The sequence below is a fragment of the Crocodylus porosus genome, unplaced genomic scaffold, assembly GCF_001723895.1.
Source record: "Crocodylus porosus isolate Cpor-Errol unplaced genomic scaffold, CroPor_comp1, whole genome shotgun sequence".
NCBI classification, from domain to species: Eukaryota; Metazoa; Chordata; order Crocodylia; family Crocodylidae; genus Crocodylus; species Crocodylus porosus.
Genome location: NW_017728931.1, coordinates 50997155 through 51014439, shown reverse-complemented (window position 1 = coordinate 51014439; position 17285 = coordinate 50997155). Strand labels below are relative to the sequence as shown.

Below are 17285 nucleotides of genomic sequence, written 5' to 3'. Positions count from 1 at the left end.
CAGCTGACTTTCTGCCCTTTGGGCAGGGGGCTGGACTCGATGATCTCCCGAGGTCCCTTCCAGCCCTAATGTCTATGAAATCTATGAATGTTCCCAGCTCTTATTACTAATTCAAGGAAGAGTGCTAAGCTCTGCATGGGATGCTGTTCAAAGTCACTAAGATGGTGTTCCTTAAGTTATTAGAGGAAAACAAATGATAAAGAGTACATGAGATCCTTTAGGCATTAAAAAAGCTAAAAGATATTTCATATTGATTTCAGGTAAACAGCAACATGAGGGTAGTTGTCAAGCCTTTCTGCCTATACCCAAAATAACAGGGCAAATCAAGCAGAAAAACCCACATTAATGGCACAAAAAATAATATCTCCCCTACATTTCCCTGCAGATTAAAATAAGCACAGGTTTATTATTTTTTTTAACTAACTATAAAATATTATTCACTTCTCCATTCTCCTCACTTTCCTGAGCTAGCCTTACTAGACCATACAACACATAACCAGGTAATTGGACACCTCAATTCTGTTTTTGCTAGATATAATATACCTGTCAGAGAAATCTTAAAGGGACCACCTGTAAGATTTGAAGCAGTTTGCACTGAAATTCATGTCTAGACATTCAAACTCTAGTCCCCCTTTTCTCCAGACTAATAAGTAGAAAAAGTGTCAGACCAGTAAAGTACAATACTGAAAAAGATTGTGGAGCCAGACCCTAATCTGTATTTAACATTGTTAAACAACAGAATGACATGCATGAAGCACTTGCTGAGAATAAGAATACCCATTAGGGTTGCCAAACCTCCAGGTTTGCCCTGGAATCTCCAGGAATTAGATATAAATCTCCAGGAGGCAGCTGAGAGTCACTTGGGAGATAAATGATAGGGCATTCATTGAAATAAATATTAAATGTTGAATCCGATTTATACAGTACTCCCATGGATTTCTAAAATGTAGTAGTAATGTGCCTTTGCCTTCCTGATGTAAGGTCTGCACACCATAATTAATGTCATGATGTCATATGATGAAACCTCCGAGAATAGACTGAAACATAGCTGGCAGCCCTAATACCCATACTGTTAGAAACAGATGTCAGAGTTGCTGCAGATCTGGAGAAGTACAGAGAGAGTGATAAAGCCAAACAGACAAAAAATTCAGGGCCCTGGGAAATGCCATTGCTTCAAGAAAATGAGGGAGTGTGGACTGGTGATCATTGTAAGAGGCTGCCTGTAGCTTAGGGAGCCTGTCACTCCAGGTGAACCTTTATGAGAGAAGGAGAGGGAAGTATTTAACCATGTTAATCTGAAGTCAGGCAGAAGGCCAGGTGGGGTTGCACCTTATCGAGTAATCAGTTCAGAGCTGAACAAGTTTTTGGAAGCAACAGCTCACTTCATCAGATGCTGAATTAGTTAGTCTATAAGGTGCAACTCTGCCCTGCCTTCTACCAACGAGGTAAACTACTGGAACACAAGTAACAAATTTATTTGCTTATAACCAACAGGCTGAAATTCTGTGTCACGTGTGGGTGCTGCAGGTTTTTCCTCCCAAGGTGGAGAACCTTGCATTTTTCAGTGTTAAACACCATCAGGTTCTCGTCTGCCCACTTGCTGAGCTTGTCCAGGTCAGCCTGGATCACCCGCCTATCTTCTGGCGTGGATGCTTTGCCCCAGAGTTTGGTGTCATCGGCGGCAATGTCCACATCATTAATGAAGATGTGAATACCCATTGTGCACTGTTTTGTTTGGCTGGGAAAGGATACTGGAAACTGCACCTCCAAGTGGCTTGGCTTCAAAGACAGGAGGCTGGGACGGGATCTGAAGGAATCCGTTGTTTTGTTGCACAGTTGCAGCTGGATCTGAGACCCAGAACTAAGCAGGTCCCGCCTGATCTCAGAGTGATTACTGTTAACCGCCTGATCTCAGAGTGTTAACCGCCTGATCTCACAGTGATTACTGAACAATGCAGTCAGACACCCTCTTCACTCATTAGTCACTCCCTAGTGACCTTACCTCTCATTTCAATTTTGACTTTGGAAATGACTGTGTCTGCAGCTTACAGACCACTGAGATCAAGAGAAGGAGGAGACGTCAAGGAAGAAAGAGGGGCAGGAAGCCAAGTGGAGAGCCAAGGCAACAGGGAAGTAAGACACAAAAGGGGAATAGAGCTGGGGCTCCATTGCATTGGGCTGACCTTGTGCACAGGTCCTGCACATGCAGTCAGGAAAACTTCCCTTCTTCCACCTCCCTCACTCCTACAGCCATTGGTGTGAGGTGGGAGAAGGCTGCATTCCTCTTCATGACGAAACCACATTAAGGCACTAGGCACATATAACTTTCTTCCCATGCAGAGAAAAGAGAGTTTCTGCTCTCTCCACCCTCCTGGGCATGTCCAGATGAGCATGAACGTGCGGTATGCGGTGCTGCCGACCCATCTGCAGCGACGCATACTGCATTCACCACATGTGCAAGCGTTCCCCGCTGGCGATGTGCATTGCACGCACGGCACACCACACATGCAGGCATTCCCTGCACTGCTGATTTGCATGCTGCTGGACTGCCCCATGCTGCTGGACTGCCACGGCTGCAGTCCCCGGAGGCCATCAGGCCCCATGTGCTGGCCCCAGCCTCCCTTACCCCACCCAGGGCAATGTGCCACAGTCCAGTGCTTACATGCACAGACGTGTCCCAGGGACAAGCAGTAGTGCCACATAATTTCATAGTTCACATTGTGCTGCTGTATTCTTCCCTAGGAAACTGCAGTGACGAGAGATACTGCCCCCACCCCAGCCCTTCAAAAAGTTACTCTTTGCCAACCCCACTGCATGTCTAGGATGTCTGGGATTCCCCTTCTCATTCATCCCTATATTCCCTCCCAGCATATTCTCCTAATAGGATTTTGTACCTGGGCTTGGGGTGTACAGGGATGGCAAAGGGGATACTAAGCAAGCAAGAGCAGGACAGGGGCAACAGGTGGGTTGGGATGAAGTCTGAGATGACAGGAGAGAGGAGCAATGAGGTCACTTTGTTTTCTCCCTTCCCTTAGATTCAGGCAGGGGAAACCTTACATGTCACACCTGCCTCTTCCACTATTTGCCCCCATGCATGTCTATTGGGTTCTGCACTAATCCCACTTCCCATGAGTCATACAGATGGCCAGGCATAGCCTCTGGCAGTCTCTTACAGTAGAACTACCCACAGACCAATTCCTCTTCCTATTCTCACCAACTTCTTCCTCAAATGCTGACAGACAAATAAGAGGTGCTGAAAGCCTGCCTCTCCTCTCCCCTCTCAGATACACAGAAGGAAACCCCTAATCAAGAGTACCTCTTGGTGGCAGGAGAGCAAAGCACAGAGACTAACGGCTTGTTGAGAATGCAGCTGTCAGGTAATTCCAGGACATGCACCTCTGTTCTGCCATGTAGACCCCAAAGCTCTGGGTACCTGTAGTGCTCAGTAAATATTGGCATTTTCTAACTTCAGAAGCTTGACTTCTGCCATCTTACTTATTTAGGAGAGGTTGCTTAGATGCAATTTCTGAATACTTTAAAGCCAACACACTGCTACATGGAGGAAGGGGTGAACAAGGGGGCAGAAGTTTCATTGTGTCTTGCCCCACTGGAACTCTATCAGTGAAACCGAGACCTGTCAATCCACAGCGCAGGTCTCTCTGCCAAGGGGCAATGAAGTAAATGGTAGCAGCAGCAAGCTATTATCTTCTCTCTTGATTTGGCACAAGATGGGGAGGGAGTGATTTTTATGGGTGCTGGCTATGAGCAGGGACATCCTGAGATGTAAGACTAAAGGATTCAGGTTGGGTTCTATAGGCAAGAGGGGACTGATGCTTGTAGCAGTGGTTCCCAAATATTTTAGCTTCAAGACACTCCTCCATAACTATTCCAGATTTCAGAGCACCCCTTTTGAGAGTCACTGAGTTAGAATTTACATTCAGAACAGTTATGGAGAAAGCTTTGAGGCTAAGAAAGTTGAAAACCAGTGTCTAGCTGGTGTCAGATAAAGGCAGGACATCACCCCACCATCCCTCACTTTTTCCAACTTATTTTTGCCCCCAGTGTGTACCTGTGTTTTCAGAGCACACATATTCCTTTGACAATGCCTGTTTGTTGAATCTGAAACAGCCTATGGGAATGTTTCCATTTCAGAAGAGCACACAGCAGCCACATCTATCCAGTTGGGAACGTGAGAGCAGGAGCTCCTTACCCCACAGGTTCCCCAGCTTCCTGCCTGGTGGGCTACCAAGGGGCAGGGAATCTGGAAGCCTTGGGGGCCTCGGATGCCAGGACTCCTAGGTTTTGCAGATTTCTGGGCCTCAGCAAGTGGGACATGGGTGGTCAGCCCTAAGGTTCAGGGTCTTGACCTGGGAGTAGAGACGGGATACAAGCCAGGGTTGTGAGTTGAGGACTGTAGTCAGGAACAAGCCAAGGGAAGAAGCCAGGCACAGACATAATGATCAAGAAAAGGGCCAAGAATCAAGGCACAAAGTACTAGGATCAGAGCAGCCTATAAGTTCCCCAAGAGACCCAACACACCAAAAGCCCCCTACTATCTGCCCTGCTGGTTTCAAGGCTGTTTGAGAGTAGGCTCTGCTTCCTGCAAGCACTACAGCCAATGACTGACAGTCAGGGAGATGATTCATCCTCTGCTGGGACTTATGGCACCTGGGATTTCCACGTGCTTTCCTATCCAAGTGCTAGCCAAGCCCAGGACTGGTTAGCTTCCAAGATCAAATGAGATCAGGTGCATTCAGTCCAGTATGGCCATACCTAGCTGGAGCATTGACTCATTGCACCTCAGCAGCTCACCTGGACTGTCATGGGCTCTCTACCTCCTTGGGAGCATAGGAGCATATTTTGTTTCAGACATTCCTGTTGTGAGGATCTCCTGGTGTCTCCAGAATGAGACACTGCAGACTTCCAGGTCCACAAAGAACGTGGGTTGAGTTTTGAATTTAGAGCCTAATTCCAGATGATTTTTTTTTCCAACCGCTCAATTGTTTTCATGGACCTTAAAGTCTGCCTCCACGCCAGCATTATTCCTGCCCTTTCTATGCCCTGCCTCCTGTCCCACTTTGCCCCGTCTCTGTCTTTCCTTCCCCGCTCCTCCACACATTTCTCCCCCCAGACACCCTGCTCGGTCCTTCCTGGTATAGGATAGCTGGACAAGAGTCTTTTTAGTTTGTCCCGTAGACAGTTAATATACACTTTTTATTTAAGATGAACTGTGATTCCATATATTGTGATAAGGACTTTTTTCAGAAGAGAGAGGGAGCCAGTTACGGGTCTTGGGAGTGGGGCATGTGAACTGGTATACAGGGCCTTTTTACACCTTATGCTGTGAGCTGTACAAATGGTGATTGGTGTTAGTGCTAGTTTGGAGTTTGAAGCAGTCACACCTGTCTAGACACCTTCTCTGACTGTTCCCTGCCTGCACAGCTGTGACTTGCCATGAAACCTGGTGAGCGGGGGCAGGGCTAGGATCTGTATCTATGAGTTGCCACCACGCGGCTGATGAGCCAGGGCAGGTTTCTATCCCTGCTGTGTGTGGGAGTGTGAAAGATCCTGGGATACTGGAGGACTTCAACTTGGGTGGCACATCTGTGAGGAGTGGCTGAATCTTATGGAACAGGAGCTGGGTAGTGCGGATCAGAGATAACCCTGCCCTGGAGCAGCATAACTTTAAGCCACATAACAAGTGTTTAAACCACTTTAAGGTGTAACATACAGACAGTCCAGGGGTTAAGCACTCCAGGAGCCGCCCAAAATTACAGTGTAACAAGGTCCTTAAATATCACAGTGACGGGTGTAAACCCTCTTTAGAGCAGAAAGTGGACTCCAGGCTGCAATGTCTCATCTCCCTTCCTTAGGTGCTGCTGGTGCTCCACCTACTGGTGAGTACATGGTCCTATAAGCTGGCATAGCATCATATGAATATTAGTAAGGGAACAACCAGCCGGGTAATGTTGGGTGCAATAATTTGCTTATGCCATGTAGTACTGATGCCAATCATAGTGAGAGATGGGCTGCTGGGAGTCAGGGGGAGAATATTGCCACAGGTCCTGCATCCTACACCAGCTCCTTCATGGTAATTAGCTGGATGAGAGGGAGGTGAAGAGAAATTCAGCAGCAACAGAGGAAACAATGTGGCTTTTCCTAGTCTAGTAAAGTTCCTTGTTCAGCATCAGAGGAAAGCAGCTCCCTCTGCATTTGTCACCTGGCAACAGAAAGGCTGGAAGGCCCAGAAAGTATTCTCTGCCAGGAGCCAGCCCCTCCCTTTGCTCCATTTCAGCTGGAAAATCTTCACTTCCCCATGAAGATGAAAAGAAGCCTTGGGAAGCTGAAGGGTGGGTAAGGGGGAGGGAAGAAGCCATCTCTCAGCTTTTGGCACAATTTTTTATTTAACCCCTGAGTAAAAGTAGCATGGCGCCCCCCACTGCTCAAACCAGCAGGACAGGAAGCACAGACAGAAAGCTGCTGTCGTTTTCTGATGCAGTAGAAGCCAAACCTCACGCTTGCATATGCCCCGCCTTTAGCTAACAGCTTGGGCTACACAGTTGAGGAGGAGGGGACCTGTGGGCACATTGAGTAATGCTCCTTCTTCCTCTTCCTCTCCCTCCCAGCGACCTGCCGTTCACTTCAGCTCTAGGGTTGACATTTTATTTGCACCGGCCATCCTTCCATTCTCCTTTGTGAGCATTACCTCTGGCTGACTTCCCCCACACCAGGACCAGCCTTCCCCCACCAGTCCGGAGCCATGCAGGCCATCAAGTGTGTGGTGGTGGGAGATGGGTACGTACCTTTCTGTTTTGGGGGCTGGGGGTGGGCAAGGGGAGGAGGTAGGTTGTTCTTGGAAAAACTTCCTGTGAAGGGAGTCAGCCTGTGGTGGAGGAGGTGTGTTAGGTGGGATAGGGGAAGGGCATTTTTGCAGGGCTGCTGCAACAGGACCATAGAAAGCAGAGCTGTTTGCAGGGCTGGCAAATCTACCCCCAGTGATGGAGGTGTCATCCCCATGATGCCTCCCTTGGGCACACCTATCTATGGTGGACAGAGCCAGGTTCAAGAATAAAGGAAGGGAATCATGGTTTCCCTACGACTGCTCCCCACAAAAGCCTTCAGTGCCAGGGGCAGGAGGGAGAGACTGATACATGACAGCGGATGTGGGGAGTGCAGCTTGTCTTCCTCTGTTTTTGCATTTGGGTCTCGGAGCCCACCATGTCTCTGTGTTGATTGCCTGGAGGATTCTGTTAGACGAGGCTCCCCTGGACACAGAGAAAAGGACTTGCTTTTCCTCCCTCATCATGAAGATGAGGCTTCCAGCTGCCTACAGAATTAGAAGGCAACCTACCTCCGCCATCTAAGGGCAGAGTAAATATTACCCTGGCTGATGCACCCCATTGATGATGGCTGCGACCCAGCCGAGGCCTCAACAGAGAGCTTCCCCAGGGTAGCCCCCAAAATGGACTGAACACTTCTGCCTCATGAGACATGCAGCCAGAGGACAGGAGGAAACATGTGAGGTGGGTTTCAGGGTTTGGTGGTGTGAGAGTTAAGCTAGTTCTGAGTTGCAAGCCGGCAGCACTGTTATCTGGGGCAGCTATCGAGTAGCAGATGAAGAGACATTTGCAGAGGCCCAGCTCCCCGCAGTCACTTCCTCCTTCAAAACCAGCTCAAGGAGGAAGTTTATAAGCAAAATATCAAATTATAAAAAACCACCTTGGGGGCTGAGGGAGGCAGAGAGGAGGAGCCAGAAATGCAAGGCAAAAACCCTGCAACCAAACAAAAGCTGGTATCTCTGCAGGAAGTGCCATGTAGACCAGAACTTAAGTTACAGAGCTGTACCTGAAACTACGCACACAGGAAATACTCTATGACTAACCCCAGAGCCTCTTGCAGAACTCTGCTAGGCCCCACATGCACTGAACTCATAACCACCCCAGGAGTAGTCCCCCATAACTCTGCTAGTCTTATAGTCCTTCCCCATGAGCTTACTAACCTCCCTTTCCAAATACAGCTTCACTAACTCCCTTGCCTTCCAACCCAGCAACTCTTCCCTGAGACCTCTGCTGAGAGGGAGGGACTGAAAGAACTTGGAGAACGGTGACTGAATGGGAGAGAAGGTTTGAGAAAAGGGAGACGGGAAAGGTGGCAGGGGATCCAAAAGAGGAGGAAATGTATGCAAGACTCCAGAGAAGTGCTGCACTTCCTTCTGAGCCTTCATGACCTAGCAACTGGGCCGTGAGACCACGACTTATGTTCCTTCCCATTCCCATCACTACCTTGCACTGTACTTGCAAGGTGCAGTAGGCCAGGCTGGGGAGAAACCCTTGGGCAGCAGACCTGCCAGGTGTACTAGCACCTCTGAAACAGCACGTTGTACAACAACCCTCACAGGAGTGGGTGGGTGGATGGAGGGAGCCAGCCAGACTCTCACTTTTCTCACCATTATACCTGAGTGTCCATAATCCAACCCAAGTTGTGCCCTGAGAAACAGGTCACTATTGCTGTCATGATTTTTCTGATTGGAGAAAGGAGGCACAAGGGAGTTAATGGCAGAGGTAGGGAAGGCACTCAGTCCACTATCTATGGGCCCATCCTTCCCACATTGGTGCTAGCTCTGTTTCCTTTCTCCCTTTCCCCTCCCCACCCCAATCTCTCCCCACTCTCTTGTTTCCATCACCATCACCTCTCAGTGATCCACCACACAGCCCTTCCTCTCTCCCTTTTTCCTTAGCCTTCCTCCCCCAAGCAAGCAGGCTCACTTTCCCCTTTGGGCTTCCAAGAAGACCATTTTCCTGAACCACTTTGCAGGAGAACTGCTCTTCTGGCGTGGCACAGTACCTGCTGAGGTGCAGCAGCTTTAAGTCCAGTTTATGGAAATGGAAGTCTCCTCCCTTGCTTGCTCCGAGGGCCTTATAGCTAAGGGCAAGCAAGACTCAGGGGCATCCAAACCCCAAGCCTCCAGGCTTGGGCCTGCAAGTGGGATGCCTGCCAAAGGTTTTGGAAACATCTGAAGCCCAGGTGCAGGTGAAGGATGTTTGCCAGTAGTAGGGCCACTTATGGCTCTGAACTCTTGGATTTGGAATCAGTTTTGGCTAATTTGGCATTGGATACAAATTACATTTTTAAAAAAGCCTCTCTCCTGTCTACCAGTGCCTCTCTTGGAGGTGGACTGCTCCACAGCTCTTGCCACCTGGTGCCCCACCCTGCTGCCCTGGAAGTGAGACCAGAGGAGAAGGCCCAGAAGCCCCAAGAGTGGCCCCTGATATGTTGGAGGAGGAGCTGAAGAGGGCACTTGGCCTGCTGCCTGTAGCCCCCTCAGGAATGACATTATAGCTGGCAGGAATATGCAAGGAATGCCCAGGCAAGCCTTTGTTCTTCTGTGTGAGGTGCTCTCTCCCCTGGCTCTGGTTGTGCTGCTTCACTAGGACATTAGCAAGTGCCATCCTGTCAAAGATGCCATTGCTTGGATGAGGTGTGGCAAGCAGGTGTGGCAAGCACATAGCCATGTTTCTAGCCGGGGTAGCAGAACCAGAGCAGATTCGATCTGGGTGCAGCACTGTTGCCCTGCACTCTCAGTGCTGTATGAGATACAGTGTACTCTCCATCACAGCCTGCCTGAAACTGCTTAGTGCCATGCCCTGATAAGCAGCGGTCCTGCTCCACCACAGACTGGCTGCCTTTCAGACCCTTGTCAGGTCTATAAAGATGTCCTGCAGACCACCAGACTAGAAGGCACTAGAGGGATGAAACTTCATGCCTCTCTTTCCTCCTGTTTCCAACCTGGAACAGAGCTCAGGGCTGCGAGTCTGAATTTTCCTCCTTCTCTGCCAGCCCTCCTGATCTGGCTGGCTCTTGGGCAAGGGGAGGAATTATGCTCCCCAGGAAGTCACAGTAACATGTCCTGTGTGTGCTTTCTTTCTCTTTCAGAGCTGTGGGCAAGACCTGTCTCCTCATCAGCTACACCACCAATGCCTTTCCAGGAGAATACATCCCCACTGTGTGAGTATCCTGAAGCCAGGGGCCAGGAGGCTGCGCTGGGGAGAGGGCAAACAGGGTGTTAAAGGGATACAAGGTCACCTGAGGAGCCACCTGTCAGTCCTGGTTCCCCTTGCATCACCAAAAGGCTGCTTGTTTGGAGGGGAGGGGCCTGCCACCAGGCCAGCACAGGCTTCTAGATAGTCCCAACCTGTCCTCTGTCACCTATGCAACAAACAAGGGGTTTAACCCATGAGATCCTGGGTACTCTTTTATACCAGCAAGCCTGACTTAGAGGGACCACAAGCAGACCCAGGACTCCCTCTAATGCAGTAAACCTCTATGCTAGGAGGACAGCCAGCTCTGTCTGCTCTGTGCAACCTTGGCTCAGGTCAGCCTGGGGACTGGGTGGAGGCCAGATGAAGGCTGGAGAGAGGATGGAGGGAGCAAGACTGGGAGAAACCTGTCCTCACTGAAAGAGAGCTGCAGTTTAGGGAGGGCCATAGCTTGTACCAGGCGCCAGGAGCCCCTGAATAAGATAATACAAGCTACCCAATTCTCCTGCAACAGCGTTGGGAGGTCTGCACCCCAAGGTGAGAACATACCTTTACTTACATTATGGAGCACCTTATTCACCAACAGCCCCTTTAAGTCCAAGGGACCACTTAGCGCAGGGTGTAAAAGTTCAGGATCTGGCCCTTTAGCAGAGACTTCTTGGAAGGATCAGGCACATGTTCCTGTTATAGGGTAGTTGGAAAGAGAAGCATCTTGGGAGGTGGTGTACCAGTCTCTGTCCACATAGGGCTGAGAGAACCTGAACCCCTTGCCCTTCAGTATGGGCTATTCCCACCACAGCTGTGCTTTTCAAAGATCCCTTCCTGTGTGCAGGAAGAGGTGGCCAATGGCCATGTTGTTGTCCAGGGAGATGCAACTTGGTAAGAAGGGGACACACACAGTGGGGTCTCTCTCATGAACTTTATTCAGGTCCTTTCTTACTGCTGATTGGTTTCACTTTAAACTGGAAGCTTAGGGTTGCTCTCTGAGCATGGAAAAATGTTAGGCTGGGTCAGGATGGGAGATGGCCAAGGAACGCCTAGGAGGCAGTCTTCTCTTTGAATTGGTATTGGCCCCAGACCCCAGCATGGTGCTGGGAAGGGGTGCTCTGCTCCCAAAATACAAGGTCCTCCCCCACTGTGCCCTAAAAATCTCCATGAAAGGTTGGGTGTAAACTGTGGCTTCCTGGATCAGGTTCCAGGAGGCGATCTGAGCTGCATGATGGATGCAGAGAAGAAAGCAGGGTGACATGAAACACTTTAAGATGGCAGGTTGGGTACTACAACAAGAAGGCCAGAAGCCAAGGCTTAACAAGCACAGAGCTGGAGTGCTGAACAGGGAAAGTTTTGGAAGGGAAAACAGGGGGAGAAAGAAATTAAGGTGTTTCAAAGAGAGGGGAGCCCCAAATGCAGCAGGAGAAACTGCACCCTGGCAAGTATTTTGAGTAGCTGAGTGATAGGATTACACCCTTCTAGAGAAAGTGAAGAGCTACCATGTGGACAGAGCCTCCATCGGCCCCCAGCTCACTTCTGAACAGCCAATGCTATTTTGCCTTGTAGGTTTGATCACTCTTGTCTCTTTTTGCCTTGTAGGTTTGATAACTATTCGGCTAATGTGATGGTTGACAGCAAGCCCGTAAACCTGGGGCTGTGGGATACAGCCGGGCAAGAGGATTATGACCGATTGAGGCCACTTTCCTATCCTCAGACGGTAGGTTGCTCTCTACTGTGCCCCTCTTTCCTATTCAAACACATCTCCCTCCACGCTGGAGAGGTGGGACTTGGCTTCAGAACACGGTGGGGCTTAAATCCCCCAATTTGTTCCTCTCTGAGATCGAGTCAGCCCTGAAGACCAAAAGGGTCTGTTTGGAATAGCTCCTTCTAAAACGTAAGTCAATCCTGTGGTGTTTCTTGCATGGCTTGGATGTTTTAGGGAATATGAAAATCAAGGAAGGAGTCATTTATATTATTTTGTAACCTACTTGTAAGACTAAATGGCTTTGATTCCAGGAAACAGTGCTTCTTATGGGATCTAGCGGATGACATGGTGGTTGTAATGGTGGTACCAGGCTCTCTCCACAGTCACAGAGCAGCTGAATATTTCTGCCAAAACACTTTGCCAAAAAAAGAGTTGATAATATTGACTTGATTGTCACCGGGATATGGAGACAGCTCCCATCGGAGCTGACTGTTCCAGGCAGCCTGTTTGCAAACCCAGGAGGACAACAGGACATTAGTTTCTATTCAGAAAGTTTCCTTCACAACTGAAAGAGTTGGAAACTGAGAGTCTTTCTTTTTTTAAAAGATGGACAATGTCACCAGACCTGAGCACCCAAGCCCCCATTGAGTCTTGCTCTATCATTTATAGTTTCTAGTTTGAACCTGCCCCCACCTTGGTAGCAGCCATTACCATATGGTAGGTGTTTTGGTGACCTGTGGAAAACAAGTAAAAGAAGGGTCAGTGCATTTCCCAGTAGGGCAGGCATCCAGCTCACAAAAACCACCATCACAAGTGGTGTTGTCTGGAGTCGTGGTTAGCAGTATCAGCTGTTACCAAGAAATGAATGCACCAGGAGTCTGGACAACCTTCTCTCCCCTGCAGGTGGTTCATTGATGTCAGGGTTGAGCCATGCTGGTTGAGAGGAATGGAGGGAACCTGCATGGTACTATGCCTAGTTTGGGTACAAACTTGGGTTTGAGTTGACAGTATTGGCAGTCTAACCCCTCTCACAAGCACACACATCTCTGACATTGGCTTGGTGATGGACACTGCCTCCCAGGCTCCCTCACCATCATGCTATGCCCTGCCATGCCCATTGCCTAACTCCATCATGCTGTGTGTGTCTACAGGATGTCTTCTTGATCTGCTTCTCTCTCGTTAGCCCAGCATCTTATGAAAACGTCCGCGCTAAGGTAAGAGCATCCTGGCTCATGTAGAAGTGTCATTTGAAAAGGAAAAGAATTGACCTGAACTCATAAAAGACAGTCATGTGCATGATCTCAGCTGGGTGGTAATGGGTGGTGGGCCCAGAGGACTAGCACGCACCCAGTTGTGCTGCTCCACAAGGGGAGAATCTATTCCTTCCTACTGGGGGCTTCCCCAATAGTTTCCCTTCTCAGCTTTCATTACATGTTCAGAGCTTTCAGACCAGACCAACTCAGCAGAACTCTGACTTGTGGGTATAATAGCTGGGATATGAGGATATGTGCAGCCAGGTGTTGGTGTGAGGAGAGAACAACATTCAACATTCAGGGGTCAGACTAGATGATCTGTTCAGGTCCCTTCTGACCCCAGACTACTACTATGAAATTATGAAACAACATTGTGTTTCCCCTCAACTTTCAGACCCCACCTAGACGGGAGACCAGAAGGCAACAAAGAGGATGGCCTGAAGTAGTTACTTAGAACACAGTGCTCAGCACTGTCTCCTCCTGCCTCCCTGGTCCTGTGCCTCAGCCCCTGGGGGAAGGAAGTCACTTGATGGGTTCATTTGTTAGGGTCAATGCATATTGGACCCCACAAAGGGAACTGCTTCAGGTCATGGGTGTGATTGCTCATGATAGCCTACAGGGTTGTTTGGGAAGAAATAGCAACAGCCAAGTTTTCTCATTTCTTTTTGCTGCGCACATGTGTCTGTGTGGCCTCTTCCAACCATACTGTAAAATCTTGGTCCCTTGCTAGTGGTTCCCTGAGGTCCGACACCACTGTCCCAGCACCCCCATCATCCTTGTGGGAACCAAGCTGGACCTTCGAGATGACAAGGACACCATTGAGAAGCTGAAGGAGAAGAAGCTGGCACCCATTACCTATCCACAAGGCCTTGCACTGGCCAAGGAGATTGGTATGTGGCCAATGGCAGTCCTAGCAGCATGCTGAAGGGAAAAGAGGCGGGCACGTGCTCTCCACTGGCCTGATGTGTGCTTTATTGGCAGCCTCTCACAGGGGATAGGGACACAGCCAGCATGTCAGAGACCTGAACAGGAGCTGCTACTGGACCCCTGGTATAGCTCTAAGGGAATGTGACATATCCTAAGGGGTGTGCAACAGAACAGAGGCCAGGAGGCTCAGGAAGGATAAGGCCAGGACTTTCTCCAGCCATGCCATAAGGGAGTCCTACACTTCAGCTCCTTGCCTTCTGCCTGTCTGGGGAGGATCTCACATCATCCCATCCCCCAACAGCTCCTCCTTTCTGCTGCCTCTAGTTGTGTCAGTCTTTGCTGTGAAAGCCACAGCTGCTTCATAGGCAGAGCCCTTCTCTTCAGGTCCGGAAGTAGGAGGAACGAGTGCTTAAACTTCTGCCAGGAGAAAAACAACCACAGCTTCCTGTTCCTGTCCTTGTGATCTGGGGTTTGCTTAAACAGCTCAGTGAAGATGGCAGCTCTTCCACACTCTGATACGCAGCCCTGGGTATTTCTCTGTCTCTTCCTGCTCAGTACACTACATCTACACTGCAGGCACATAAGCACAGGCTGGTGAGAAATGAGATGTTTCCAGATGGAGTTTCAGAGAAAAGGTGGCCACTCAGTGAAGTCCAGCATCCTCAAGGCCTTTTCAGAAGCATTCACCTCTTGTCCTCAACCCTGAGTGCCTGTTCTCTACACATCCATGTCATCCTCAGGTCTTCTGGGCAAAGTCTGTTCCCCTGGGCTTCTCCCAGACCTGGGCAGCTCTTTGGGGGTTAGCGATCCCATCAAATCCATCTCATTTGGGTAGAAAGACATGCTGGTAGGAATGGGGCTGAGAGATATCCCCTTCCTGCCTCAGCTGTTGTAAGGAGAAATACATTAAAGCCAGGGTTGATTGACGAGGGCCAGGTAGATGCAATAGGCAGGTAGGTAGATGGGTGGATAGGTAAACAGGGACATCTGCCTGCCTGGTGTTGGCCCCTATGATTCTTGCTCATTGGCATCTCTTCTGGGTGAGGCCTCTTCCCTGCTGCCTTCAGGCCCACTTCCTGCCTCTAACAGCATCCTCTTCTCTCCGGACAGATTCTGTGAAATATCTGGAGTGCTCAGCGCTCACGCAGCGTGGCCTCAAAACCGTGTTTGATGAGGCGATCCGAGCGGTGCTGTGCCCCCAGCCTACCAGGCCGAAAAAACGGGGGTGCAGTCTCCTCTAGGGGTAAGTGAGAAATGCCCTCCTCCCTTTCAGGTCCATAGTTGACCAGGGAGACTCAGCACAGTCATTTACCTTCCAACTCCTTCTCAGCCACAAAAGCCCTTAATCCTGCCAGCAGGGACCCTCTTCTACTACGCAGCCCCCACAATGACCCCCACTCTACCCATCAGAGGACTCCCCTTCCTGCTAAACTGCTCCATAGACTTCCTAACTCTTCCCTGAAGAAAAACTGTTGCCCTTCCCCCCGCCAGTGGAGACTCCCAACCCAGCCTCTGCCCTGGGACTTCAGAGAAATCTGGGAAGTGGGGGTGTCCTTTTGTAGGACTGGTGAAGATGGAGCCCTTCCCCGTTAAAGAATCAATTCCCTGTAAGCAGAAAATTGCAGACCTCCCAATTTCCCTGTCTGAGCTTCCCCTGTGTGGCCACTCAGAGCTGTTTTTATGTCAGGCAGCTGCTGCCTCCCCTTCCCCGTCATACGGCTTCCCCTCTTCTCCCCCTTCTCTCTGAGGCTGGAGGGAGGCAGTGGCCAGGGATGGAGGCAAAGCCTGGGGAAAGAGAGGAAAGGGGCCTTTCCTGGATCCCAGAGCTCCCATCTCCTCACATCACACTGACTGTCTAGCTTGAGTGAGGAAGGGGAGGAATAAGTGGGCTGGAGACAGCTGGGTGGAAGTGTATGAGCTGGTTTCATATCCTGAGTCCTCTCCTTGTTTTTGGATACAGATTCCAGCCTTGTCCCCCCATCCCTCAAATTGCATCCCGACACCAAGCTCTGCTGATGCAACAGAGATTGATGACCTAAGCCTTGGACCTTGGTACCCCTTGGTGATCATTGCGCTTTCTGTGTCTACTGCCTAAAAAAGAAGATGGTTTTGGATCGTAGCTCCAGTTCATCTGTTTGCACAACCCTCCCTCCTTCCCCCACCATCCATTATTATACAGTGAAGGAGATTCAATAAACCGACTGTACCTTCTGGCTGGCGGCATGTGGTATCGCTTCTCTAGATCTTCAGTGCAAGATTGAGTCTATGGCTGAAGCCTCTAGCTGGTCCATGATGGTTCTAGCACGCCTGATAACCAGGAGCTGGACACAGGGAGGGACTGTAGCCAGCCATTGTAGCCAGCCAGATGCTGTCCAGCTGTCAGACTCACTGGGGGCAGATGAGGCTCAAGCTGTGGAGCCCCAATGGGTATTTCAGTGTAAGCTGAAAGAGGGAGGGGCCCTGCCTTGGTCCAAGTTGCTCTTGGACAACAGGCATTTGCAATGGGGAGGAAAGAACAGTTGTGTGACAAGGCCAGGATGAGAAGGCAGCTCAGACAGCACCTGCCCTGCCTTTCTGTTTCCAACCTTCCTTTCCAATCTGTGTGTGTTTTGTGGTATAAAGGCTCCTCTCCTCAGGTGTCTGCTGGTCTAAGCCCAGCAAGCCTGCCTTCTTCCAAGGCAGAAAAGAAAGTAAAGCTAGCAGGCTTGTTCTGAGGTGTGTAGGAAGGAGGCCAGGAGAAAGGGCTTTCTTGAACTTAAGGATTTTCAGAAAGCTCAGCCTCAGCTACTGCAGTGCTTGCCATAGGCATTTATATTCAACTGTACTTATTCCCGCACACATACATGCTCATTGCTATATGCATACTGACGTATGCTTACACAGAGAGAGGGAGCAGGAAGGGGAGGGGGAGAGAGCAAGAAGAATGAGTCACCAACCCAGACAAATAGCCTATGGGTTGCTAAAATCAAGCAGATGAGAGCTGTCCCGGCAGTGCAATGGAAGTAGCAGCTGCCAGCACCTGGATGTCTGATTCATTGCAAGGGCTCCAAAAACCTTGCCAGCTGCTGCTGCTAAGATCAGAGAAAGCAGCTTTCTATGTGATGCCTGGACACATTCCAGACCACTGTTTTCCCCTGGACAGCTCCAGGCTCACCCATGCACTCCTTGCCTCTCTCCTCCCTCTACCACTCAGCAGGTTGGAGGCAGTTTCCAGGCAAAGCACCTGAGAACTAAGAACCAGACGTGGCAATAACAGAGGAAGAAGCCGTGGAGCTGAGCCAGCTGTGTGACAAAACTCAGTGCTTAAGCTCCAAATTCTCTACTCTGCTACAAGGAGTTCCACAGGTTAACAGCAGTGGTGGCTTATGGCTG

The 17285-nt window shown here is 49.9% G+C and overlaps 1 protein-coding gene across 2 annotated transcripts; it reads left to right on the top strand.

Moving 5' to 3' along the window:
* The first annotated feature begins 6552 nt into the window (after positions 1–6552).
* RAC2 (ras-related C3 botulinum toxin substrate 2 (rho family, small GTP binding protein Rac2)) lies at positions 6553–16126 on the top strand. 2 transcript variants are annotated; one of them, XM_019544871.1, is made up of 7 exons: positions 6553–6795; positions 9934–10005; positions 11628–11745; positions 12885–12947; positions 13717–13876; positions 15024–15156; positions 15874–16126. In XM_019544871.1, the coding sequence occupies exons 1-6, from the start codon at positions 6761–6763 to the stop codon at positions 15152–15154; spliced, it is 579 nt and encodes a 192-aa protein (XP_019400416.1). In that variant the 5' UTR covers positions 6553–6760; the 3' UTR covers positions 15155–15156; positions 15874–16126. The 2 variants fall into 2 exon arrangements, with proteins under 2 accessions (XP_019400416.1, XP_019400417.1); XM_019544872.1 differs by lacking the exon at positions 6553–6795 and adding an exon at positions 9180–9367.
* The last annotated feature ends 1159 nt before the right edge of the window (positions 16127–17285 follow it).

Excerpts from the sequence above, each read along its gene's own strand:
- RAC2 (XM_019544871.1), top strand. The coding sequence starts at position 6,761 with ATGCAGGCCATCAAGTGTGTGGTGGTGGGAGATGG. Across the intron at positions 11,746-12,884 it reads CACTTTCCTATCCTCAGACG|GATGTCTTCTTGATCTGCTT; the intron begins GTAGGTTGCTCT and ends GTGTGTCTACAG. Across the intron at positions 12,948-13,716 it reads ATGAAAACGTCCGCGCTAAG|TGGTTCCCTGAGGTCCGACA; the intron begins GTAAGAGCATCC and ends GTCCCTTGCTAG.